The sequence below is a fragment of the Leishmania infantum genome, chromosome 24, assembly GCF_000002875.2.
Source record: "Leishmania infantum JPCM5 genome chromosome 24".
Taxonomy (NCBI): Eukaryota; Euglenozoa; class Kinetoplastea; order Trypanosomatida; family Trypanosomatidae; genus Leishmania; species Leishmania infantum.
The window spans coordinates 533,564-558,335 of record NC_009408.2 but is presented as its reverse complement, the minus strand read 5'-3'; the positions used below and the strand labels follow the sequence as shown (position 1 = coordinate 558,335).

The 24,772-nt window shown below is 63.4% G+C and overlaps 4 protein-coding genes across 4 annotated transcripts; all 4 read right to left on the bottom strand.

Annotated features, from left to right (window-relative positions):
* Positions 1–1,012: 1,012 nt before the first annotated feature.
* LINJ_24_1510 (multi drug resistance protein-like) lies at positions 1,013–11,131 on the bottom strand (the record flags this gene model as incomplete). Its single annotated transcript, XM_001466960.1, has 1 exon — positions 1,013–11,131. The coding sequence occupies one exon, from the start codon at positions 11,129–11,131 to the stop codon at positions 1,013–1,015; it is 10,119 nt and encodes a 3,372-aa protein (XP_001466997.1).
* Positions 11,132–13,428: 2,297 nt separating this feature from the next.
* Positions 13,429–15,237, bottom strand: LINJ_24_1500 (NPK1-related protein kinase-like; the record flags this gene model as incomplete). Its single annotated transcript, XM_001465938.1, has 1 exon — positions 13,429–15,237. One exon carries the CDS (start codon positions 15,235–15,237, stop codon positions 13,429–13,431), a length of 1,809 nt encoding a protein of 602 aa, XP_001465975.1.
* Positions 15,238–16,043: 806 nt separating this feature from the next.
* On the bottom strand, positions 16,044–17,657 carry LINJ_24_1490 (conserved hypothetical protein; the record flags this gene model as incomplete). The annotated part of the gene is made up of 1 exon (XM_003392512.1): positions 16,044–17,657. The coding sequence occupies one exon, from the start codon at positions 17,655–17,657 to the stop codon at positions 16,044–16,046; it is 1,614 nt and encodes a 537-aa protein (XP_003392560.1).
* A 4,481-nt stretch (positions 17,658–22,138) lies between these two features.
* On the bottom strand, positions 22,139–24,559 carry LINJ_24_1480 (hypothetical protein; the record flags this gene model as incomplete). Its single annotated transcript, XM_001465937.1, has 1 exon — positions 22,139–24,559. One exon carries the CDS (start codon positions 24,557–24,559, stop codon positions 22,139–22,141), a length of 2,421 nt encoding a protein of 806 aa, XP_001465974.1.
* Positions 24,560–24,772: the final 213 nt, after the last annotated feature.

Sequence of the window (24,772 nt, the reverse complement as noted above, 5' to 3'; positions counted from 1 at the left end):
GTGATGTATGTTGAGGAGAAACGACCGTTTGCCTGCGTGAGCCTATCTGAGTGTGGGTACTTGGTTGTTCGGTTCTGTGGAACGGCGCCAGAGCAGGCGCATCCCTTGCCTCGTGTAAGATAAGCAAGCAAAAGAGAAGAGAGCAGGAGGCAGAGAAACAGAAAGCGTGTGATGCCCTAAGAAAGACGTCGCCGTACGCTGCGCTCAGTGCGCATGTGGCTTGCGGACGAAGAGAGCGAGATACGGAGAAACGGCGCCTGCTCAAGCGCAGCGCAGCGGTGTGTAAGTGTGGGCAAATGCACAGGCCCGTGTATGTGTGTATATGCACGTGTATGCGTTGAGGGAAAAGGGGGTTGCCTACCGTGACGTGAGGTGGCCTCCTCAGAGTTGATGTGCACCACCACCATCACCACTCGGCACATACACACCCACACGCACGAGACAGACCGAAAAGCGCGCATGCGGGGACGGTGAAGAAGGAGTGGCTGCTAATATGCGCGTGGTTAAGTGGCAGCGCTGTAAACGTCACGGAAACTATTACCTTCACGCCACACGTGCCTCGCGAGGGAAAGAGGAGTGGCGGTGGCCGGGGACGATAGATGATCGTCTATATTCGAAAACAGAAGCAGCAGCAGTACAGGCATCGGTGTACTTACCTCAACTCTCCCCACCCACGCCACCGATCGCTGTCTCTCTTCATCGGCATCGGCTGTTCGGGGCATTCGATGACGTCATCTGCACGCTCGTGTCTGCAACATACACCACCACGCCTTCCATCTCGGTGCTGTGCGTGCTTGTGCTTGTGCGTGTGTGTGTGTCGTCTTTTCTCATCGATGCAGTGAGCACCCCGACAGCCGTCCAAGTGCGCCAAACTTCACATGAACGAGGACGAGCATGCGCTCCTGTCCAGTTAGGTCGGCGGGTGTGCGCGGGTATGGAGTGGTCACGCCCCCTCGGTCGGCCCCACCGCCATGCTAGGCTTCAACACAAACGGCAGATTACCGACTCGCGGCTACTCTAGATGGTGGGAGAGCTGCTTTAGCACGACCGGATCCAGTACCGCCGTTGCCGGGCGCATGGCAGCCGCGTACCGAGTCTCGTCGCCTGCCCCTGGAGCATCCGCCGTGACCGCTGACGCTAGTGTTGGCCCCAGGTCAGCGATAGGCATCAACGTCCCTCCCTGCACCGCCACGACACGCGTGCAGAGGTTTAGCAGAGTGGACATGCGGTGGGCAATGATCAACACCGTCGACTCGCGCAGCTCATTCGCCAAGACGCGGTGAATGGCGAAGTCCGTCTGCGCCTCAGCGCCGGAGTGAACGGCGTCTTCCAGGAGCACAATCGGTGGCCTCCTCAGCACCACACGCGCGAGGCAGAGAAGACGGCACTGCGAATCCGTCAGGCCCGTCTCAGCCAGGTCGTCGCCGACGAGCGGGGCATCAAGGCCGCCGCTCAACTCCACTGCAGCATCGAGTCCAACGGCCCGCAGCGCTTCCCACAGCACAGCGTCCTCCACAGGCTGCCGCAGCCCCTTAACCGCATGCCCGTGAAGGTGGTGTGGATGGCTTTCGTTGCTGGCCGTGTCACAGCTACTGCGGCAGCGGCGACGTCCGTCACCTCCACCGGCACTCCCCGGCAGGATGTGCTCGTTGTAGTCGCTGTTGTTTCTGCGTCTGAGGCAGCGCTGGAAGGATGTGAGGCTGTCGCGGAGCCGTCGAGCTGCTGCGCCCGCCATGGAGGCGACGCCACAGTCACCGCCACGGCTACCGCCATCCTCCGAGGTGCGGCGTTGGTCTCTGAAAGCAAAGTCGGCTGTGGTGTGCATAAACCCCACGTGAGCGCGTTCGCCGCCTCCGGCTTGCATGTATGGCTGAGCACTGTCGGTGCTACCGTAGCTGTTCTCCGCCGCGGAGACAGATGCCCTGCTGTCCTCTGGTCCAGCAGCAGCCCCGGTGCCACCGCGAGTGTGAGCAGTAGCGCCTCGTTGCAGCAGAGGCTCGCGCTCCCCAGCCGCCGCTGCCAGCTGTGCGGTGACCGCCGCGGCGGCCCTCGATGTTGGACGTGCGTCTGCCTGCAGCTGCTGACAGGCGAGCGTCGTGGTTGGTAGGAAAAGATGGTCAGCGCCGCCGTTGGCGCCGTCCATCAGCATGCAGTGAGCGAAATGGTAGCCGAGGAGGAGGTTGCTGCGCCACGACCCCTGCACGAGAAGTGGCTCCTGTGACAGAAGGCCAAACCAGCTGCGAAGAATGGGGTATGGTATTCGCGCGGCGTCCTCGCCGTCCACGAAGACGCCGCCGCCTTCGATCACGTCCACCAGGCGTAGCAGCACGTTGAAGATGGATCTCTTACCTTGTCCGGCGTGGCCCACCACACCAAGGCGCTCGCCTGGAAAGACGGCCAGGTTCACGTGGCGCAGGACGTACGGCAGCGTGGCGCGATACCGCGCCGAGACGTTAATCAGCTCTAGCAGAGGAAGCGTAGTAGCGCAAGAGTCGCCTGGAGCACCAGTGGCCCTCCGCTCCCTGGACGATGAGGACGGCGAAGAGTCATCGGTGAATACGGAGAGCGATGCGGGGGCATGCGACTCAGCCGGGCCGTCCTCACCGCCGGCCGGCCCCAGCTGCTGTCGTCGCAGTCGCTGCCGGTTCTGTTGCTCGTGGCGCAGACGGCACCGCTCCGCCTTCGCATCTTGGCGAGCCTCACGCTGCCGGGAGCGAACCCCTTGCCCCATCATGGGCGACGCCGTCGGCGACCTCACATTCTTGAGCAAGGGGGCGTCATCTCCACCCTCCAGCACAAACGGCCCTGTCGCCTTGCGACGGACGTGGCTGTAGGTATAAAGGTCCGCCTCGCCGACGAGGGTGAGCGGCTCCTGGGGCGCGCCCCACAGGCTCATGAGCCGCTGTACCGAGATCCACTCTTTCGCCGTGAAGGCGCCGAGGCTGCGGCACATCACCGTCAGCACCGGTCCGGCCCGCAGGCAAGCGATCACGGCCACTGCCGTGAAGCTTGGATGTGAGTAGGAGAACGTGAAGATGACGCCGACCGTGGCAGCTATGTACACGGCGAGGGTGGCGAGCACATGCAGTCGCAGCTCCACCCAGCAATCCGTCAGGTAGGCCACCATGGAGGCCGTGTTGGCCGTATCCAGCGCACGGCAGAATTCCTCGCGCAGTCGGTCCTGCAGAGCCATGCAGCGCACCGTGGGTGCGCCCTCATACACCTCACGCAGGATGTTGGTCATGCCATTCACCGAGCCAAGCTCCAGCCGGCGCACCTCGCGCAGCACCACCGCGTGGCGCTGCGAGATGTGGTAGAAGATGGACACGGCCATCGGCAGCAGCAGTATAAAAACGGGGTTCACGAAAGCATTCCACAGTGCGACCAGCACCACCTGCGCACCGCAGCTCAGCAGTGTCTCCGCCGTGGACAGAACGCGGTACTCGGCAACCTCGCCGTCGTCGCGCAGCACGCGCGTCACGAGCGCGATGATGCGACTGTCGAAATAAGAGGCTGGCGAGTGCAGCACACGACATGCAATCTGGTTGTAGATGAAATGCATCGTCCCGTACGCCCCGACGTACACCGCGCGGGCGCGGAGCAGCGTGAGCAGCATCGCCAAGAGACACAACGCAGACAACACACCAACGAAAGCGAGGTCGCTGACGGCGGCCCACGTGTACAGCTGCTCTGCCACTCGAGACGAGAACGACCGGCCTACTACGGCTGCCCTCGTTGCGCTGACTGCGGAACGCGTCGTGTGCGCCGCCATTACCGCCAGCCACGCTGCAGTCCAAATATCGACGCACAGAGAGATGCCCTGCTGGAGGAGCGCTGTCAACAACACCCACGTCACCTGCCCACCCATGAAGCGCAAGAAAATGAAGAGGAAGAGGCGGTGGCGGCGGCGCAGAGGAGGCTCGCGCCGCAGTAGCTGGGCGTAGTGGCTGCTCATGCACGGATCGTTGGAGCAGGTGCTGTTGCTGCCACTCCCGGCGCTGGCGCTGCTGCCTTGCTCGCTACAGTCGCTGGCGCAGCCAGTGCCGTCCACGTTAACGCCGTGGAGCGGCGCTCCGGGATCGGCAGCAGGGTGTGACGGTGCTGCGGTGGGCGCCTTCAAGTAGGGCGACGGCTGGCAGCTCGCCACGTTGGTCGTCACGGTCCCCGGCAGCGGGACCTCCTTGGGCGGCGTCTCCGCGCCCGAAGCGGCTCCGCTGCGGCCGGTTTTAAAGCGCCGCGGCAGGCGTGGGCACGAGGAGCGGGAGCGGCGGGGGCGTAGAGCGGCGCTGTTGCCAAAACCCCCCTCCGCGCCGGCCAGCAGCGCCGAGCCCGCCAACGACACGTCATCGCCAGAGATGCCGGCGTCTAGGCGATCGACAAGCTCGCCGAGCAGCCGTGGATCGCGCGGACCAAAGCCCGCGTCGCCGTCGAACAGCACCGTGGTAGCCGCGACCGCAGGGTCGTCGACAAACACCTTCACCAACGTCTCCGCCTCGGCCGCCTCCTGCGGCTCCTCGAACTCCTCGGCATAGAGTGCTGGCAGCGGCGGGGTCATGGCCTGGCTCGCACTGCTATCGCGCTTCAACAGACCACCATCATCACCGTCGGCCGCAGTGCCACCGCAGTCGCTTGCCTGTCGCTGCATCAGTGCCTCCTCGTCATCCTCGTCACCGCGGGCATGCAGAGAGGAGACGGCCGTGTACAAGTCGGTGTCCTCCCGCGCGACACCATTCACGACGCTGAAAACGCGATGCGGCCGCAGCGATCGCAGTCCGACGTTGCTGGCCAAAACAATCGTCTTCTTGCGCAGTAGCCTGTGGAACACCTCGCGGATAATGTGCTCCTGAATGGCAGGCTCCAGTGGCGAGAGGACGCTGTCCATGAGATACACGTGCGACTTGGAGTACACGGCCCGCGCGATGGCGATGCGGCAGCGCATGCTTAGCGACAGCAGCTCCCCTCTCTCGCCAATTACGGTCGCGTCACCGTGCGGCAGCGCCGTCACCTCCGCGCTCAGCGCGCACGCACGCAGCACCGCGCAGTACCAACGCTCCAGCACCGGGCCACCACCGGGCACGATGTTGGCGCGGATGGTGTCGTTCTGCAGCCAAGGTACCTCGGCACAGTAGGCGCAGGATCCGAAGACGAGGAAGCCGCCAGTGCTGCTGTCGTCGCCTTCCAGGCCGGTGGGGCTAAGCTGTGAGGCGTTCTTAGTGGTAACCGAGCACACACTGGCGCGATCGTCAGCGAGGCTACGGGCAGACAACTTCGACGCCTCGCTTCGAGCGTAGCCACCCGGCGACGCACCGCCTGCTGCCATGAAAGTCTTGGCCGCAGCAGCCGCGGCAGCAGCTGTCGAGGCGATGCCGGCCAGCGCCCTCTGCGCCGCTGCTGCATCAGCGCCGGGTACAGCCGAAAGCGTCTGCTCCGCGCTGACGCACCGCCTTGCCTCGGCGGAGTCCATCGGCGACGCCACAAAAATGCCAAGTGCGGCGGCGTCGGCTAGACTGATGCTGTTGCTCGGTGGCGTAGGGAAAGCCGGGGGGCAGGCCGCCGCAGCGGCGGGGCCGGGGTCGCGCCGGTTGCCGTCCCCCACGGCGCCAGGGGCGCCGCCGGTGTATACCGGCGCCAGCGCCGCTGCCTCGGTGGCGGACACGACGGACAACGTTTTCTCCGACCTGTATCCCGTCGAGCTGCCGTTCGTCGAGCACCCTGACGACACAAACAGATTCACCTCGCCGAGGATGGACAAGAGCAGGGTGCTCTTGCCAGCCCCCATGGAGCCCTGCACGACGACCAACTGGCCAGGACGGATGCAGAAGTCGACGTCACGCAAGAGCGCCGACGGCGGCTCTTCGGTCAGGTCATGCTGCCACGTGAAAAACGAGTTGCGGCACACCACGCTGCCACGGCGGTAGTTAAGCAGCGTGCTGCCGGGGTTTTCCACGCGCAGTTGCTGCTGCGTCGCCGTGAAGCTGGTCAGATCCACCCAAGTGCCGGCAAACTCGTCGGGCCTCTGCCGCAGGTACGCCTCGATGCGCTTCATCGCGAGAAAGCCGCGTGCCACCACGCTGAAAAGCGCCGGCACCTCCAGCAGCGGCATCGTCAGCAGCACGAAGATGGCAAGCGCGGGTACCTGCACGTCCATGTCTCGCAGTTCCTTGGCGGAGAGGACGCACTCGGCGCCGAGGGCGGCCACCATCAGCAGACACTCCACGCCGCCGGCCAACATGCCGGCCGTGCCCTCCGCCATCGCCACCGCCTCAGCGCGGGAGGCCTCTGTCGCACGCGCCTTCCGCAGCCAGTGAGCCAGACGCCCTTCCAGCAACATGGCCTTGACTTTGCGAATGTGCCTCAGAGCGCGCTGCAGCAGGGCGATGCGTGGCGCTGCTGTCTCCCGCGCCTCGTGCCGCCTCTGCCGCACCTCGCGCGAAGAGTGGCGCAAGAGCGGCACGGTGAGGAGCGAACCGGCACCGGCCACTGCGGCGGCCACCCAGCCTACATAGTTGGCGAGCAGCAGCAACAGAAGTGCCACTCGCAGCGGGCAGGACCAGGTCAGATGCAGCGACCTCAAGCACGTCGCGACACGCATCGCCTCCTCAGTGGCCAAAGCCACCACTTCTGCCTCCGTGAAGGTGCGCTGCGCGAGGGGGAGCGCCAGCGTCTTCTCCAGCACTACCGCACAGACGCACGTACGCGCCTCCATTGCGGCCTGCTGCGCCTGGCCCACGTAGGCGCTGTGCACCACACCTTGCAGCAGCAGCAGCACCCCCAACAGGTTGGCACACAGAAGAGCCTCCGTCACGCTGCTTTGATCGCTCGGGGCCTCGCGGCGGTGCGGCACCATGTCGGAATCCACGCGCTGCAGGCACATAGTGAGCAGCTCAAGCACGGGCACCACCGCCACGGTCAGCAGCTCACTTAGCAGCAGCAGAGGTGCCGCGACGAGCAGAAAGCGGCGGCCGCAGCGGTGCTCCAGGAAGAGGTAGTACAGGCTCACATCACTCAGGGCGAGCTGCCGGCGCATGTGGGTCGGCAGAGCGGAGCCCACTGATGGCGCAGCAGCGCTGCTGCCGCACGAGGACGCCACTTCGGTCAGCGCCCACGTCGCCTCCTCTATCGCTTCGCTCGACTCCACAGTCTGATAGCCGTTGGGGTCGTACAGGTTCTCGGCGGCGGTGCTAAGGCGGTCCTTCAGCAGTTCGCGAGCGAGACGCCGCCGTGTGCGGCGCACCGTGCGCGATGTGCCAATGTATACGTGATAGAAAAGTGTCACGAGGATGCACCGTACCGGCGCGGAGAGAGCCCACAAGAGACTCTCCTGCCAGCACCGGCGCGGCCGCTGCGGACGAAACTTGGCTGCCTGCTTAAACGAAGTATGGCCGAGCATTACAGCGGTCTGCCTGCCGTCCAAGCTCTCCGTCTCCTCGCCGCTCTCACTGCGGTCGGCTTCGTGCAGGTGGGCAAGCGACATCAGCTCCTCCTCGGCGCGATTCATAGCTTCGTTGCCGGGAATGAGCAGCTCCCCCGGCTTCGCCACGTAGGCGGCGAACCACACCTTTCGATAAACCCACAAACGCCACGCCGGCATCGCAATGTTGTCCAGTGACAGCAGTTCCTCCGGCAGCGAGGGCAAGAAGCGCTCCTGTCGCAGCAGTGTCGGCTCCAGCAGCCCGAACTTTAGCAACGGGTTCAGCCAACTATGGGTGAGCCGCGACAGATACCCTGCACGATCGTACGACTGAAAGGCGTTGCCGGGCCTGAACTCGTCCTCGCCGGCCTTGTTGGGGTCGTACAGGCCGCGCTCCACTATGTGTTTAGCAGCCGACTGTGGTGGCGGACCCTGTGCAAAGAGCTTGGACGGTGCCTCCGAGAAGTCCGGGCCGATGATCCGATCGTTACGCTGGTGCGTCGAGTCATCTGCCGCAGAGGTGCCTTGATGGCTGGCTGTGCACTGCTGCGACTGCTGCTGGAGCCGCTTCTCTTGCACGCGCGATGGCTCGTCCAGCTCAGCAGAGAGCTGGGGCATGTAGAAACGCCCGGTCCCAGCGGCCCTGCCACCCGGCCCAGCGCGCGGAGAGAGGGAGCGGTGCAGCACGCCTTGGTGGAAGTTCGCATAGTCAACTGCCGTCAGAGGGTTGACGGCGTGCGCGCGCGCCGATGCGGTAGTCGCCGGCCGAGTAAGTGAACCGGACGTCGGCGTGGCCGCAGTGGAGGACGTCGCTGAAGAAGCTTCGCTGCTGCATTCACACGAGGCGCTGCCGCCGTCGCTGCCGTCATCGTCTTCATCGTCGGTCGCCTCTTGTGCATCCAAGTAGAGTCTTGGGCACCGGTGATGCACGTGCCGCGTGGCACGGTTCCAGTACAGCACCTCCTCCGTGAATCGAGTCCGACGCTGCAGGCGCTTCCGCGGCGTCATCGACTGTTGGCTGCTGTTCAACGACCTCTGCAAACGGCCTTGTGAGCGGCGGCCGTGTCGACGACGAGTGGGACTGGCGGGGATGGAAGACGCGACCAAATGGGTCGGCGAGGGGTTCGGAGGCCCTGCCTTGGCGAACGCAGTCAGAGCACCGTGTGCCGGTGCTGTAGCAGCGCCCATGTCAGGCGTTGCGGGCGCGGCGGCGGGCGCTACCGTCACCAGCCCCGCGCTCACACACTCTTCAGACGACGAAGAGGCCGACAACCCGAGCGCCAGCGCGCCCGCCGTTGCCGCGGCGTTCTCCTCGTCCTGCTCAGCTGAGAAGCCGCCATTGCGGGCTCTGCTGCGACTATGCTCGCCGTCCTGCACTCGTACGATCGGCGACCGTGCCGCGCATGGCATCGCCCTCAGCCACTGCGTGAGATGCGCCGTCGCCTCCGTGGTGGTATCCTGCGGGGCCGCCGCGCTGCGACGAACAGCTGACTGCTCGTAGAACTCGACATCCTCGAGAATTTCGGCGAGTGTGAAGGTGGTCTCGTCGCCCATACCCGGTGTGAGGGAGGCGTCACCGTCATCCGTGGGTGCGCCAGCGGTCGCGGAGACCGCCAGCGGCGTCTTCAGCGGGCCTCCGCCGAGCCGCGCCGGCAAGAGCCAGCGCCAGAGAGGACTCGGCAGAGGTGGTGTGGGTACACGGTGGCCGCTGCAGCTGCCTTGCACGGGGCTGCGTAGCCAACGCCACCACCACCTCATCCGCCAACCGGACCATGATATGCAGCCGCGGGCGGGTTCGTAGATAGAGTTGGCCCGCAAGAGGCTGCGCTGCTCGTACAACACCATCAACTCACCGCAGAGGGGGCAGCGCACACACCCCTCGGGCTCCATAAGCTCGCGCACGCCAACGACGGCGTCCAGCACTCGGTGAAAATCCTTCACGAGGCACAGCAGCAGGAGGCAGACGTAGAAGACCTCGATGCCTTCGGCGAGCGGCTTGAGGTACCACACTTGATCATAGAGATAGTACGGAAGGTTGATCTCATCCACAAGCAACTTGCCAGCGCCTCCGTGACCGCCGCCGCCCTCGGCACCCCCGTCGACGGCCAAGGCGGCTCTATAAAACCAAAACATGGACACCTGTCCCCTCCTCTTGGTCACCACCGCGTACGGCGTGCCCTGCTGAAGAAACGCCGCGTCGTCGGCGGAGCACATTGTGCGATGCGGCCAGTGCGACAGCACGAGCATCCAGCAGTAGATAAGGAAAGCGTGCGCGCCGTGGCGAATGTACCAAAGCAGCTCAGCAAGGGCGATGCAGAGTCGCAGCGCGGAAAAGTGCCCGGTGAGCATGCCGTCCGTCACGGTCAGCAGCAGGATGACACAGGCGACGCCGTAGAGGTGGTAAAGCAGGGCCAGGGCCAGCGGAGACGAATATAGCGGAGACGCCGCCCACGCGTCGATGATCTGCGACAGCGCGACTAGCCCGTGACTGAGATTCTTGCGCTGCGACAGAGTGTGTTCCGGCGCGACGGGAGGAGACCCTGCAAACCAGCGCAGCAGCCCAGGGCCGTCACTCGTCGCGGCAGCACGGTGGCGGTCTTCGTCCTTGCTACACAAATCCCATGACACCGTCGGCCGCAGCTGATTGCTCTGGCCGATGGCGGCGGCGCCAGTCGCCTCGCGCAGCGTAGAGACTGCAGTCGCGGACACAACCGTCTTCTGCGCACCACCCCTGCGACCGGCATCGCCGCCGGGCTTGTGCGACAGAATGCACGTGTGCGGGCTGCCGCGGGGCTTGCCCTGACTCATGCTGTCTATCGCATCATTGCCAGTGCTATGGTCGGCGTCGTCACTGTCGCGCACGTCCCGACCAGCATACGAAGTACTTCTGGTGGTGCCGCCGTGGTGATTCTTGCCCCCCAGGCTGGAGAAGCTGCTCGCTATCGCCGTGGGCATCACGGCACGGCCCTCCTCAAGGAAAAAGACGGAGTCGTGAATAGCCCACACGCTCTCGACGGAGACCGGCGCTGGCGATTCGCTGGAGCGCAGCAGGGCAGCCGCCTCCGCGCCGCTCGGACCCTTCCCCGCAGCGGCGCTCAGTCTTGTTCTGCCGTTGTTGCTACACCCATCGCTGCCCCTTCTGTGTTGTCTGACGCTCTGCGCCTCGAGCAGCGACTTCGCCATCGACTGGGAGAAGAAGGTGGAGCGGTAGAGGATCGGACTGCTCCAGAAGGAAAGAATGAGCAGCAGATGGAAAAGATGAAACACGACAGCCAGCAGCCAACTCGCCCACGACTGCAGGCGGACAGCATACGCGAAGATGCGGAGGAACTCGGAGAGCGACGCCGGTGCAGCACCAAACGCAAGGCCACCATTGCCGCCACCCGCGCCTCCGTTGGCATCGCTGGAGCCGCCGGCGCTGCCGTTTCCGTCGCTGCCGCTGCCGCCATCACCAAAGGTGCTTCCGCCGCCTTTTAAAGAGTCGCCGACCAAGAGTGACGACACAGCGACGTGGGGGAAAAGGTTCGACGACGAGGTCGTCGCGGCAGGAACGGCGGACTCGGTGCGTGGCGCCGACTGCGTCAAGCGGCACATGGACGCTCTCGACCCGGGTTTAGGGAGGAGGGGAAATTCCTCACCGCAGCCGCGATTGCCACGCGCGACCGTGTGGGCCGACATCCACGTATAGGATGAGCTTGGCCCGTTCGGTGAGGGCAGCATGCTGCCTTGACTGTCGAGTGCGTGTGCGCGCGTGGTACGTCGGTAAGAAGCGCGACAAGGCGTGAGGTGTGTTAGGGAGCGAAAAGGGGGGGCGTTGCAGAGCGGGCACTGCACCGATGCCCCGGCACACACACACAAACACACAAAGCCTTTATCTCGGCCCCGGTTAGCCAGTTGACTCCGTCTGTGAGTGTGCGTGGTCTTGTGTCCGCATCCCTCCCCCCTCCGCCTCTCGCGCACCCTCTCTCACGGAGAGACACCCGAGCACGCTCTCCTCGACGGCGCGAGCAGCTGTAAGAACCACGCAAGAGGGGCGCGACGAGAGGAATAAGAGAGGCGCGCACACTGGTACGTGCAGGCATACAGGCAAGCGAGCACGCACCCACCAGCGCGCAGAAGGGGGAGGGGAGGAGGGCGGCGCACACCTACTTGCGCACCAGGTGCAACGAGCACTCTTACCTCAACGGCAGTGAAATAAAGCGACAGACGACAGAAAGGAAACAGCAACGCTACAAGTGGTCCAGCGCTGAGACGGCGGAGCGAGAGCTGCAGCGATATGCAAAAGCACACACACGCGCGCGCACACATGGAGCGAGAGCCCGTCGCAGAAAAGGGCGAGTAGAGGGGAAGGGAGGGTCGTCGAGCCGGCGATGGTTTCCCTGCCCCTTTCAGCGAGCACCTCTGTTCTCTCAGGGTAGGACAGCTCGATAGTGCGACTGCGCGCAACTATCGAGAGGGAAAAACGAACACGCAGGCACACTGCGCACCCAGCACATGTGTACAGCAAGACAGGGGGTGCGCGAGAGAGACACGCGCAGAAAGCAGGGGGACAGCGTATAAGAGGTCAGCGCAATGAGTGCGGAGAGTATATAGGGAGTAACCACAAGAACGCTGAGAAAGCGGTGCCACCCAAGCCGCGTATGCTTGTGTGCGTGTGTGTGTGTGTGGGTGTGCTGTTTACGAGCACCTGATGATGGCAGTAATGATGGTCTGTACGTTGTCGGTGTTGGTGTGCCCGTATGCTGTTACTCGTCACCGAGCTGCTGGATAGATGGATGGACAGAAACGAACAAGAAGTGCGGGAATGCGGGGGGGGGAGGGGATTGCCGTGAGACAAGAAAAGAGGGAGGCACCCGAAGGACAGAGGTGCACGCGTGCGCAAGCACACTCCAGAGATAAAAGCGAATGGAAGGGTATGCCACAGCATCAATGCCCGAGATGCATGCATGCGCATGTGTACAGCAGTGAGCAAAGAAGGATGAGGCGCGTTGTCAGGGAGTTCCATCAAGGAGGGACAAGAAAAAGAGTGTGAAGGTGAAGGAGGAGGATAAGAAGGGCGTGGCAGCCATGGAACCTGCGCCGTCTCTTCTTTGGACATGGCGGAGGCGGAGGGGGGAGACAGGAGAGAGCGGTGCGCGCTCTTGCGCACACGCAAGCATGCATTCCTGAGGGGCGCTTCGTGGAAGGGAGGGTTCTATCATGGCGCTTTTCCTCCTCTGTGGTCGTGTTTCGCTTTCCTTATCGGAGTGGCGGTGGTGGGTGGTGCGTCTCCTTGTGTATTCCGGTCGCTACAGACTGCTTAAGTACAGAGCAAAGAGAGAGAGACGGACACGAATGGCGAAGGGGTGCGCAGGGCACGGCACACGCGGAGATGATGTAAAGCGCCACAAGAGACGGACACAGCGGGGCACACGCGCACAGGTATGTGCAAATCAATAGAAAACAACAAGAGCCAACATGCAGAGCGTGTGGGTGTGGGTGTGAGAGAGTCGGAAAGGAAGACAGCGGAGAAAGGCGGCCCATCTACGGACACAAAGAGATGCTGCAACACACATAAGGGGGAGAGAAGAGGGAGAGAGAGTTGTGAAAGGTTTGATCGCTGCTTGAGCAGGCGCGCGATCTATCCTTCGTCCTTCGCACTTGGTCGCGTCCTTTGCGAGGACAATGTCGCCGCTTCGGTTGCTCATCGACACATAGCCACAGCAGAAAGAAAAAAAAGGAAGAGGGACAATACATATATCCGTATACCTATACACCAGAGAAACCCAGCAGGTTCCATGTACATCCTGTCGCTGTTAAACGAGAAGTCGTCCACGCCCAGGCAACGATGCAAGAGAAGCGCAGCGTGTCTGTGTGAGTGAGCGTGGGGATGGGGAAAGAGCGAGAGAAAGGGAAGAGAAACAGTGCAGCGGCGACGGTGATGAGCAAGTGGAGGGGGTCGTCGATATCGCGGCACAGGGCGTTGCGCTCTCACCCGAACTTTGTCTATCCCTTCCCTCGATCTCTCCCCCTCCCCACTACTCCATCTTTACTTGTATCCACGGGTGCTGCAGCAGCTGCTGCACCGTCGGCCGCTTCTCCGGGTCACGGATGAAGCACTGGCGCATGAAGTCTAGGCATCCTGGCGTCGCCTCCTCTTCCGGAATTTCCGTCGGCATCCCGGTGGCAGACGCAATCATCATGATAGCGGCTGGTGCACTCGTCTTGCACGGCCACGGCGGCCGCCCCGTCAGCATCTCCGCCACAGTGCACCCCACCGACCACACGTCCGCCTTATAGCTATACCCGCTCCCGTCTCCGGACGCGTCCACCACCTCGGGCGCCATCCAGTACGGTGTGCCGATCACGGTGCTGCTCTGCGACACGGCATCTGTCAGCCGCCGCGCCGCCCCAAAGTCGACAAGTTTGATCTGCGACTTGGTGGCTGGATCGGCTGTGGTGTCGACCAGCACATTGTCGCCCTTGATGTCGCGGTGAATGATGTGCTGGCTATGTAAGTAGTGTAACCCTGAGAGCAGCTGCTGCGTCCAGCTGCGCACCACCGAGGATGGCAGCGGCTTGAACTTCTTGACGAGAGCGGAGAGGGAGCCGCCGCCGATGTACTCCATGAACATGCAGACGCAGGCGCTCTCCGAGTCAAAGTAGACGCCTTTGAACGTGCAGAGGTTTCGGTGTCGCAAGCGATGCATCATGTTGACCTCGCGCGAGAGTGAGACAAGCTCGAGGGCGCCGAGGTGATCTGCTGCAGCCTTCCTGTTGCCCAGCTCCACGCACTTGACGGCGTGGAAGCTGCCGTCAGGAAGGAGCCCTAGATAGACAGACCCGTAGGTGCCGCGGCCGATGAGGCTGCCCTTGCGCCACTGTCGCAGCTCGCTGGCATTGCTAGTCTGCAACATCTCCGGGGTGAGGTCGTCAGGCGAGAGCGTCACCCAGGCAGTGTACTGCGCCTCCTCCTCCGCCGATGGCCGCAGAGACGCGATAGCCTCTTCGGTGTCGCCACCGTTGCTCGTGGACGCCTGCGCTTCCGCCGGCCAGGCAGTGGGAGCTGTTTTCACCGAGGCGCCCTTGAAGTCTGCGCCATCCGTCACTGCTGCTCTGCCCCCGTCCCTGCGTACTAGCGCTACAGATAGTGGAAAGGTGGACGGCGGGCGCTGCTCGGGGGGCGGAATGGGGACGTGACTTCGGTCAACGCCGTTGCCCGCAGCGCCTCCCATCGCCGCGTCCTCCTGTGAAGACGAAGTGAGCACATGCTCAAGCTGGTCCCGGTCAGCCATCGATGCCAGAGGTGGCCCGGTGAGTGAGCCGTCCTTGACGTAATTGGAAGACGCGCGTTGCTCGCGCCGCCGCTGCTGATCAGAAAGGGTCAGAGAAGCATCAACGGCAGAGGAAAGCACACCTCCAGCTGCCGTTGCAAGGCTAGCTCGCCGCTTGGGTGTGGTGATGGAGGTGGCCTCGCTTGGGTCGCGAAACTCTAGCGCAGACGCCGACACCTCGGTCAAGGGCGGTGGGGCCACACTACCGCCGCCGCTACTTCGCTTCTCGCTGAGCTTCTCTAGATCAAACGGCCGCAGCGTGCCCTTCGCGCCATCAGCCGGTGGCCGCGAGACGGACTCCTTGCCGGCAGAGGGCAAGGGTGGCATCGACACAACCGCCTCTTTGGGCTTCGGCTTTCTCGCCGCGGCGGCGGCCGTCACGGCCGCCGCAGCTGGAATATCACGCCGCGCGCCGCATCGGCTGCAAAAACGCGCGCTCAACTTTTGAAACGCCGTGCCGCACTGCCCACACGTGGCCACAACTCCACCGCCGTTGCCGATGGTCGTCACCATCCTGCCTCCCCCAGGCATCTACACGAGAGTGTCCCAGCCGCTAAGGCAATTCAGGAAGAGAGAAGAGGGTGATTGGAGGGGAGGAAAGTGATGCACGTGTGTGTCTGTCGGTGTGAAGGGCTGCGTGGATCCACTACGTTGGCGAAGAGCGTATGCGAGAAGCTGTTGCGCATGGCCTTTTACATCTGTCTGATGGAGACGCAATGAAGGTGCTTGCAGGCAGAGAGAGGGTGGGAGAGGGAGAGAATACGCCTAGAGCGATGGAGAAGGAAGCGACGTGAGCAGCAGCGGATGCGCATATATATATATATATATATATATATGCATAGACAAGTGAGGGAGGGAAGGGGATAAGTGCGGCGCGGCACAGCGGCGCAGCAGAGCTGAGACGGAGAGTGGTCGTGGAAGGTGGCAAGAGAAGGGAAAAGAGCACGCAGAGGAAGAGAGAAAGCGTGTCGTGTCCCGCGTTGCCCACTCACAGCTGGTCTGCCTTTGTGAGCATCTTGTGAACTGTCCCCCTCGACGACCGTAAGGGACGAAAAGGGGAGCGAGCGAGAGAGAGACAGAGTGACGGGCGCGTCTGAGGCGCTACGATGCGCGGCAAAACTCCGCTGTGGGTGCCCGCTAACCGAGTCCAGCGTTCTTCGCTCCGCGTGTTCGGCTCCCGCTTGGCCCCTCCCCATTTAGTGTTTGAAGAGCGCAAGAGCGCATGCACGTAAACCGAAACACACACACACAGATAGAGAGCGACGTGGAAGCTTCTCTGTGTGCTTCATCAACACTTCAGTCGCCGCGTGCAGTCATCATCAGCTCACATGACGATGCCGGGAGGGGGTGTGGCGTGGCTGGCGGCCAGTCTCGCTGCGATCGCCTCCAGCCGCCCCAGTCGCTCTGGTGCCTTCCGCGGCTTCCTTAGAGACGCAGATGTCAGCGGTGCCTTGCGGCGCCTCGGTCTTTCGGAGCGTCTTCTCGAGCTCAGCGCTTCGATGCAACGCCAGAACATGTCTTGCCTGCCGCTGGTGCAAGTCCTCTGCCATAGTGCCGTCCACTGTGGTCACGTCGCCTCCAGAGCGCGCCACCGCCTCGACGATACGCTGCGCCCATGCCACCTCCTCCTCCGCTGGTGTGTATGCCGCGTTGGTGGGCTCGATCTGTACCGGGTGGATGAGTGTCTTGCCATCCAAGCCCAGCAGACGGCACTCCTGCAGGCTGCGGCGGAAGCCGGCCTTGTCGGTGGGGTCGTTGAAGACAGCATCGATGACAAACATGTGATGCGCACGAGCGGCCAGCAGCACCTGCACGGTGCTCTGCCACAGCGGCAGCCGCATCGCAGTGTGCAGGGATTCCTTGCCGGCCTCGCTAACGGAGTTGCCGTCGGTAGTACCCGGCAGAGTCGAGGGTGTGACCATGGGCAGTTGCAGCTCGGCGCTTAGGTCGTTGTACCCCATGACGGCGTACTGATACACCTGCTGTTTGCAGATAAGGGGTGCCTGTATGACGGAGAGCGGCGATTCGAAGAAGGCCCACAGCTGATGATACGGGTACACGTAGTCCTTGATGAGCTGATGTGTGCGCACGGTCGTCTTCGGTAACGCAATGCCTTCAATGGCGGGGCCCAGCAGGCCTACCAGCTGCAAGTCCAGTATCGCCGTCGCCGGGTCGTAGTCCGGTGAGTTGATGCGGACAATTAGGCGGGGATAGGCATCGCCCGCCTCGGCAGCAACCTCACCACTCCCAGCGGCGGCGGCGGTAGCCTGGGCGGCCCGCTGTGTGCGCTGCTCCCTCTGCAGGTCTTCGACAAAAGCTTGAATATTCTCGCGCGCCCGCCGCTTCGACGCCGCACCGACGCTGTCCTCGAGATCAAGTATGAAGCAATCCGCCGGCAGCGTTGGAATTTTGGCCAAGGCGCGCGGCTTCGAGCCTGGAACGAAAAGGACGCTGCGTGGGCACAGGGTGGGATTGCGCGAGATCAGCGGCGAGCGGCGCCCGCGAGCTTGCGTGTCACCGGCCTGCCCGCCATGAGTTGTAGCTGTGGCTGCCGCAGCAGCGGCGGAGAGAGACGCGCCGTCACTGTCCCCGTAGAAGCGCTGCTCGACGGCCGCTTGCGCCTCCTCGGCCGCCACAGCGTCGAGCTGGCGGTCGCGATAAATCTGGAAGTCGAGGTAGAGCTGTCTCAGCCACCCGACGAAGCCCTTCTCGGCGCTTCTGTTAGCGCTGCCGCAACGGGGAGAGCCACTGAAAGCGGAGGAGGGAGAAGACGACGAGGACGAGAGGCTCCGACGAGGCGTTCGCGTTGCCGCAGCGGTGCTATCACGCAGGAAGGGTTGCAGAAGACTTGGTGTGTGGAGGAACGCCGCGGCGCCGCCAAGAACACCGGCGCAACGCGGTGCACCCACTACGCCAGCGACCGGCCTCCTCATCGTTCACAGAGCTGCCTCGCGCACACACACGCCCCCCAAGTTGCTGGCGACGGGGCACACGAAACGATGAAAAAAAGAGCGCTGCTGCTCCTGCTGGGGTTTGCTGGGGTTTCTTGAGCAGCGGTGTGGTGCGAAGGGAGAGGGGAAGTCGGAAGACGCGTGTGCTTGCATGCGGAGAGCGGCATATGTGCAACAAGACTGCGTTCAGTGCTGCCCCTCGATTCCTCTGAGTGCCTCGGGAATCGCTGCGGGGTCCCTCCACCACGCGGAAAGAAGAAAGCATCCAGAAAAGGATGATAGCGCTTACCACGATAAGGGCGATGATGGTGCGTGACATGGCGCGTGCTGGCACACCCGTAAGCGTACGAAAACCGCACGCATCCACCGGCAGGCACAGGCCTGCACAAGTAGGCATGCACATCCACGCATCGAGCCGAACAGGAGCAGGGAGGACGAGTGATACCGCCTTTTTCTTCTCGTTTTTTTTTTGGAACGCCTCATGCCACCACGAACAAGTCCGCTGATCGATGCAATGCACAACCACAGTTCACCGACCTCTGCCGCCCCACGGCGGAGTCCTGGTCGACCGGCACGAGCCGTCCTGCCGTCGAGTCGGGCCACGCGTCTCTATCGAGCTCTCCCTCTCCTTCCTCGTCCACTCCTGCCGCATACACCCCGCTCGACCGGCACCGCACGGGCCTGGGTGTACTGCAGGCCTTCATCCACGGCGGGCCGCGTTCAGGGTCCTGCACTCGAGGGCGGAAGCGGTGGCGTCCGGCGCGCGGCGACAGCAGGGGATGGTGCAGGCGCATGCCGCCCGAGCTCGAGAAGGAGGCTCGCCAGCCGCAGGTCAGAGCCCCCGCTGAGACCCTGCACCCCCATTGCCTATGTGCCATGCTCCGCCCTCTCAGTCGCCTCAGGCAGCGGCATTCCACAATGCGGTGCGGTGACTCTTCACACCGGCGTCGGCAGGACTCGATGGTGCGACTCGGGGTGTCCCCGTTACGCTTCCGGCGTCTGCGCCTCATCGGCCCACCCGGTCGGGATGTAGGAGATGCCGCGTGTGCCACACCCATGCGCGCTGGGGCTGATTCGTATGGATCGCTTCACGCCCCGCTCGTCCATCACTCGCGCCCCTCCGACCCCTGCATGTCCTGCTGGGATGCACCATGCCAGCTACCGCTGGCAGCGCGTGTGCCGTGCCCGCACTTTCGGATCCCGGGGCCGGCTTCAGGACGGCGTTGTTGCCTGGGGGCGTGTGTCTGGATGGCTTGCTCGCATGTGCCGCGACAGGCGGGACGCTGCTGTGAGTCTGTGTGGCGGGCAGGGGCATTCCGCCCTCTCCTGAATCCGCGGGCCTTCGGGCGGGAGAGGGTGTATCAAGCTTTCGCGAATTGTCGACAGGATGCGCAGTCGGCCGGTAAAAGTGGCGTCGTGGCCGCAAGTCTCTTTGGCACGGCGCCAACCCACACCTGTCCGCCGGCATCAAGAGTCGGCAGCCAACACGCGAGGGCAGGCCGCAGGACGGCTGCTTGGCATCCCCACAAAGAGTGAGGGTGTAGTGAGGCCCTGATACCGCGGTGAGGTGGCCGGCATCATCCTCATCATCATCCTCACGGGGGAGGGGGTGACTGATGGCAAGAAGCAACACAAAGAGGAAGAGGAGAAGGGTGAGTGCACTATGGTGGGCGCTTCAGTCCGCGTACGCCAGGATGTTACAAGTATGCGTGGGTGACGACAGGAGAGGCATGCGGGAACGAGAGTCGGGTGCCGCCAGGAAAAGAGAACGGCGCGCTTCAAGGCTGGATTATCTGGCCTGCTCCTCGAAAGCGCTGCTCTGCCTTGCTTGTGCAAATCTTCCCGCGCCACAGAAAAGAGGGCACGCAGAGTCATCACTCGAAAGAGATCGGCATAGGCCATACGTGTGCGTCGCCTTCGTGTTCCCGCTGCCTCTCTGTACACATCGCGGCCGTGTCGTGCTCTCGGCGGTGCTGCCCCACCGCGTGCACAGTGGGGAGGGAGGGGAGCGAGATGTGTCTCCCCGTGGGCGGTTCTAGGCACGTGTGTTGGGGGATGGGAGGGGTGACGTCTATCCTCATCACCACCACCATCCGCCTCCTCTTCCTCAGAGCACATCACAAAGTCACCATCGCCTGGACGTCGCACGGCAATGGCACGCACCACACATCTGCATCGATGATATGCACCCTCTTTGCACAGCCTGCCCGCCGCCTCTGTTGCCGATCTCGCCTCCCTGGTGCTTCCCTCACATGCTGTCGTACCGATGTCGTCGATGAAAATGGTGTTCACATCAAGCGCGCATACATCTCAGCAGGGAAGGGCAAAAGGAGTCGGTGTGCGAAGAGATGGCCAAGCATCCATCTTCTTCCGCGCCTTTCCATCCGAAAAGCGTTCGCTGTCATCCTCACGGTCTATGACCAAATATGCGCATGACTCGCCTTCCACACTTTTCGCTAGTTTTCCAGGACGAGGTCCCGGATGAAGGGGTGAGGAAAGGGGAGGCACACACCCCTGTCAGCGCGTGGTGTCTCAGGGTCCCGTGCCCCCCCAACTCCGTGTTGGGCCCAGTAGCCCCACTTCATGCCAAATGCCAAGTCGCCTCTAGTGGTGACAGGGCCAGGTGTCCACGGCATGGGGAGAGGGATTCAGTGCGATGTACCGCTGCTGATGCCGGCGGTCAGGCCCTGGATGGCGTGGAGTTGAAGCGACCTGCGACAGAAAGGGCGCGTTGAGAAAGTGCAAGTTGACGAGGTGAAACCTGCGAAATGACGCCTGCGTAGCTGTGGTAGCGAAGCCGTTCAGCAGCAGCGCAAAGAAGGAGTTCCACATCACACGCGTGCGTCGCAGCAGCTCAAGAAGAGGCCAAGGCGCTCAGGTTGGCGACTGCTGGCACAGTCCGCGAAAACAGAACCGTGCGTGCCTACAGACACTTCTGCAGCTTGGCGTGCAGCTCCCGCAGCTGCGCCTCTACCTGCATCAGGTCGTAGCTGGGGCGGTGCTTCTTGAAGGCCGGTGGTCAGCGACTGCACGCACATTGGGGTTCGAATATGCGAGAAGACGCCGCTGGCCGCCACACCGTGTGGCGCCTCGTAGAGGCGGATGGGGTGGACGAAGGCATGACGTGCAAACGGCGTCTGTGCCGCGACGCACTTCTCTTACAATCCATTCACCGTCGGCGGTGACAAGAACCGCTTCGACACCGAAACAGGAGGCCGCGGTGGCCGCCTGCTGTCAGAAGGCTGGTGACGCGAAGACAGCGCGACCGTCGCTGGAGGGCAACGACGAAGCCAGTAGTCACACCTACCTACTGTTGTCTACCGCGCCGCACCAGCTGTAGTGTCGCGCGCCGGCATAGGTGCACAGTGGCGTCGCGCCGCGCATCTTCGACCACAACACACCGCATAAGAGCGCACGTCATCCCACTGCTCATCCAGGTCCTCGGGACTCCGCGATGCGGCATGGCCGGAAAAGCCCGCCACGGCAATCAGATGGAGAAAGATGCATATCAAAGCAGTACAGGACATGCCGAACCTGCTGGACCGCCGCTTCCTGCTGCAGGTAGCACTGCGGTGTTTGTCCGCCAAGTCCCCCGTCGCCGGATGGGACTCCCGCTGCGTGGGAGAAGATCGACGCAACCTCAGCTGGTTCATCGCTTCGAAGGAGTTGCGCTGTGCGGCCGTATGGGGAGTAGGAGAAGATAGAAAGGTTGGTGGGGGTGTGCATGAGCGACGGTGTGGCTGTCGCGCAGCTCTTGTGCACCGTTAGGCCCTGCTTCACGCATGCACGCATGGGAAGCGAGCGAGCGAGAGCGGGGGTGGCGCCCACACACACACACACATGCACTTACGTCACGCGCTCGAGCAAACGCGTGCGTGAGGTGTGAAGCGACGCGTGAGCTGCGAGGCAGATGGGGCGGGGAGGGGTGAAAGACGTGAGGGGATGCTGGAGACAGCGAAGGGAGAGCAATCAGGAAAATTGAGGGGGTCGAGATGGGCGATTGGAAGGACGACACCCGGTACGGCCCATTCTCCCAATCTGTCCCTCTACTCCTCGTGCGCAGACGCCGTCGCTGTGCGGCTACCATGTTATGCTTGCTGTCGTGGGCGGGAGTTGGTTGCATCTACACGCATGTTTCTGTGTCTGGAGAGAGTCTGGGCACAGCCACAAAGCAAGACCTGTCATGATCGAGATGGCAGAGAAGATGGTCGGGGCGGTAGCGGGAGAGATGGGGGCACACGCGCAGAGAGAACAAGCGAGAGACGCTTGCGCAGACGCGCAGAACGGCGGCACTCTGAGTTCTCAGTTGCAACAGACGATGCGTTCAGCTGTAGAGCCGTAAAACGCGCGCGTGCGGGTGGGCAAGGCACACGTGACGACGCGAGTGTAAGGTCGAGCGAGCATTGACCGCTGCCTCGACAGTGGTCGTCGCAGTGCTAGTGCAGGCAAGGCTGCCGTCCACGTCATCGCTGCTGTTGCTGCTTTCTTCGAGAGCGGCGGTAGTTGAGCAAGTCGACATTCACGGACTCATCGGTGAGAAGCGACACCGCGGTCCGTTTCGATGCCGCAGCGGGTGGGAGCACTGAGGACGACAGTCTCGCGCTACTGAAGTCCCCGTGAGTGGCTTTGACGTCACTCACTGTCGGCGCGCCCTGCTGTCTGAGGCGCATCACTACACATGGCACCGATTCACCGTTACCGGTGCCGGAGATGTAGGAATCGACGCGCTCCTTGTGCTGCGGCTGAGGCTCACTGAAGAGTCGCTGCGCAGTGTAGTTGCTTGCAGAATGCAGCGTCAACTTCGCTGATCGATCTTCGCCGGTGCTTCGCCCAGGATATTGGTCGTGTCCAGTGGGTATACCTGAGAACCCGTGTAATGCAGTGGAGTGATCACGCCTACCGCGAGTAGCGTTGTCGCTGCCGTCTGCGCCTTCACAACCGTCATCTTCGACGTCTCTGCCATCAAGCGGAGGCCTTTCAGAAAGCCAATCGCCAGGATTCTTGCGCCATCCAGCACCACCACTACCACCAATGCGCAAGATGGGACGGCACGTCAGTGGGTCTTCCCTGTTTCCATCCTGCGGGACGTTCGTCCGCAGTCCGCGCAGCACACACGCCGACATCGGGTCTGTGAGGGCAATCGCGGCCGGTTGGCCAGTCATGGGCCGCGCCTGGCGCTTCGCCCGCCGCTTTGCCGGCGGCACGCGATCATCGTAGATCACCAAAGCCGCCTCCCGCTGCCGCTGAGCTGCGGTCACGACGGCAGACCGCGACAGGAGAGGCGGCGTCGCGCCCTCCGCGGAAGAAGCGGCATGCCGTGTGGGTGGCGAAGGTGGTGACGCGATGCGCGACGACGGGGGGCCGCGGCCCTGCACACTCACGGTCTTTGGTTGCCCTGTCTCTGCCTTGTTCCCCTCTGTTGATGGGGCACTCGAGACCGAAGGGGAGCTACACCGTGGCTGCTCATCGTCGTCTTCGATGAGTGAGAGGACAGCAGACGTGTGAGTCGCTCCCGGCAGTCGGGGCGCTTGCCGGTGCGGTCGAGCAAGCACGTTTACAAACGGCTGCGACGTGGAGAACACACTTGCACGCGCCGCCGCTGGCGTCGGCTCCGCTGCGTGGGCAGCCTGCGTCGAGGCAGCGGGCCCAGTTAGTGGGGGAGGCGCTGCTGAGATAGCAGCTGACTGTGCCGCAGCAGCGGGAGGGGAGGGGGATGCTGTGTGCTCGGCCGGCGGGGCGCACCACTTGGGCCGCGACGGGGCCTCCAGGACGCTGGACGGCACGGAGCCGCGACCTTGCGCGCTCACACGATTGTACACGACGCTGCCCGGGCCGGACAGCACAGGGCTGCCACTACCCAAAGCGCTGCTTCTGCCGTCGGGCACTGCGGTGAAGGCGGATGACGGAGCAGTGCAAGCTTCGGCTGGAGTCGCAGTCCGCCCAGCAGCCGCAGAGGCAGCGGCAGCAGTAGGCGGCCGCGTGGTAGATGGTAGGGGCTGCCGCGAAGACGAGGAAGATGGTGGCGTGTCCACCTCCGCCGCGGTGGTGAACGGCACGGGGAGTTTGCGTATGGAAAGACCCGGCGTGGCAGTGGCCGCGCCCCCGGAAGGGCGTCCGGTGCTGGTCGAACTGGCAATCTGCACGGGTGCAAGAACAGGATCACCATTCAAGGAAGACGATGAGCTCCGCGACGCCAGAGGAGCCTTGCGGACCTCCGTCGGTGACGTCACGGAGCCAACACTCGTCCGGGAAGACTCTTGTACCACTTCACTGGGGCCGCCTGTGTAAACTGGGGCAACGGCGGCCTCGACGGTGGGGACAGCATCAGTTCGGATTGGCCCCATACCGGTTGTGGTTGGCGAGCCAAGAGAACTCGGCACGGCCGTGGCGGTGGCCGATGCCGCGGGCCGCGACATCCCGCCTGCAGAGCCAGCCGACAAAAAGATAGGACAGGTGGTAAAGGCGGCGCCCTCGATCGCTGTGGGTGGCGACGCCTCTTTTCCTTTGAAGAAGCCTGTCGCGGCCGATCGCGGCTGCACGGCACCCGTGCGAAGTGCCAGTGAGGCGGAGGCGGTCGGCGATGGCGTTGAGGAGACCTCTACCACCACAGCAACATCACCAGCAAGCGCTTCGCCTGGCACGGTCTGCCTTTCCTCTTCCACCGCCGAACGCATCCTCGTCGACGTCCCTAATGCCCCCACAGGCGAGCCAGCACTCCGCAGTTGCTGTCTCGTCTGCGCAGTGTCGCCGTCGCCGCGCTCGTGATTACCTATGCGGTGGCCCCGTTGATAAGTGTCGCTGAACCTGCCGTTATTGCTACTGCTGCCACTCAGCCTCTCACCCCACAGGTCCTTTGGCGCGGCGGTGGCTACCGTTGACGTCATGAGGCCTGGGGGCAGCTCAGAGCAAGCAGGTGACGAGGACCTCGACGAGGATGATGAAAACAGCTCCAACGAGCTCGAGGACCCCGCCCGTGGAGGCAGTGATGCGGAGGTGGCGTCCGCAGCGGTCGACAACAACGTCACCTGCGGCGCATCCGTAGAACGAGTCGCCGCCGTCGCAGCTGCACTCGCGCCACCACGCAACCTCGAGGCCAC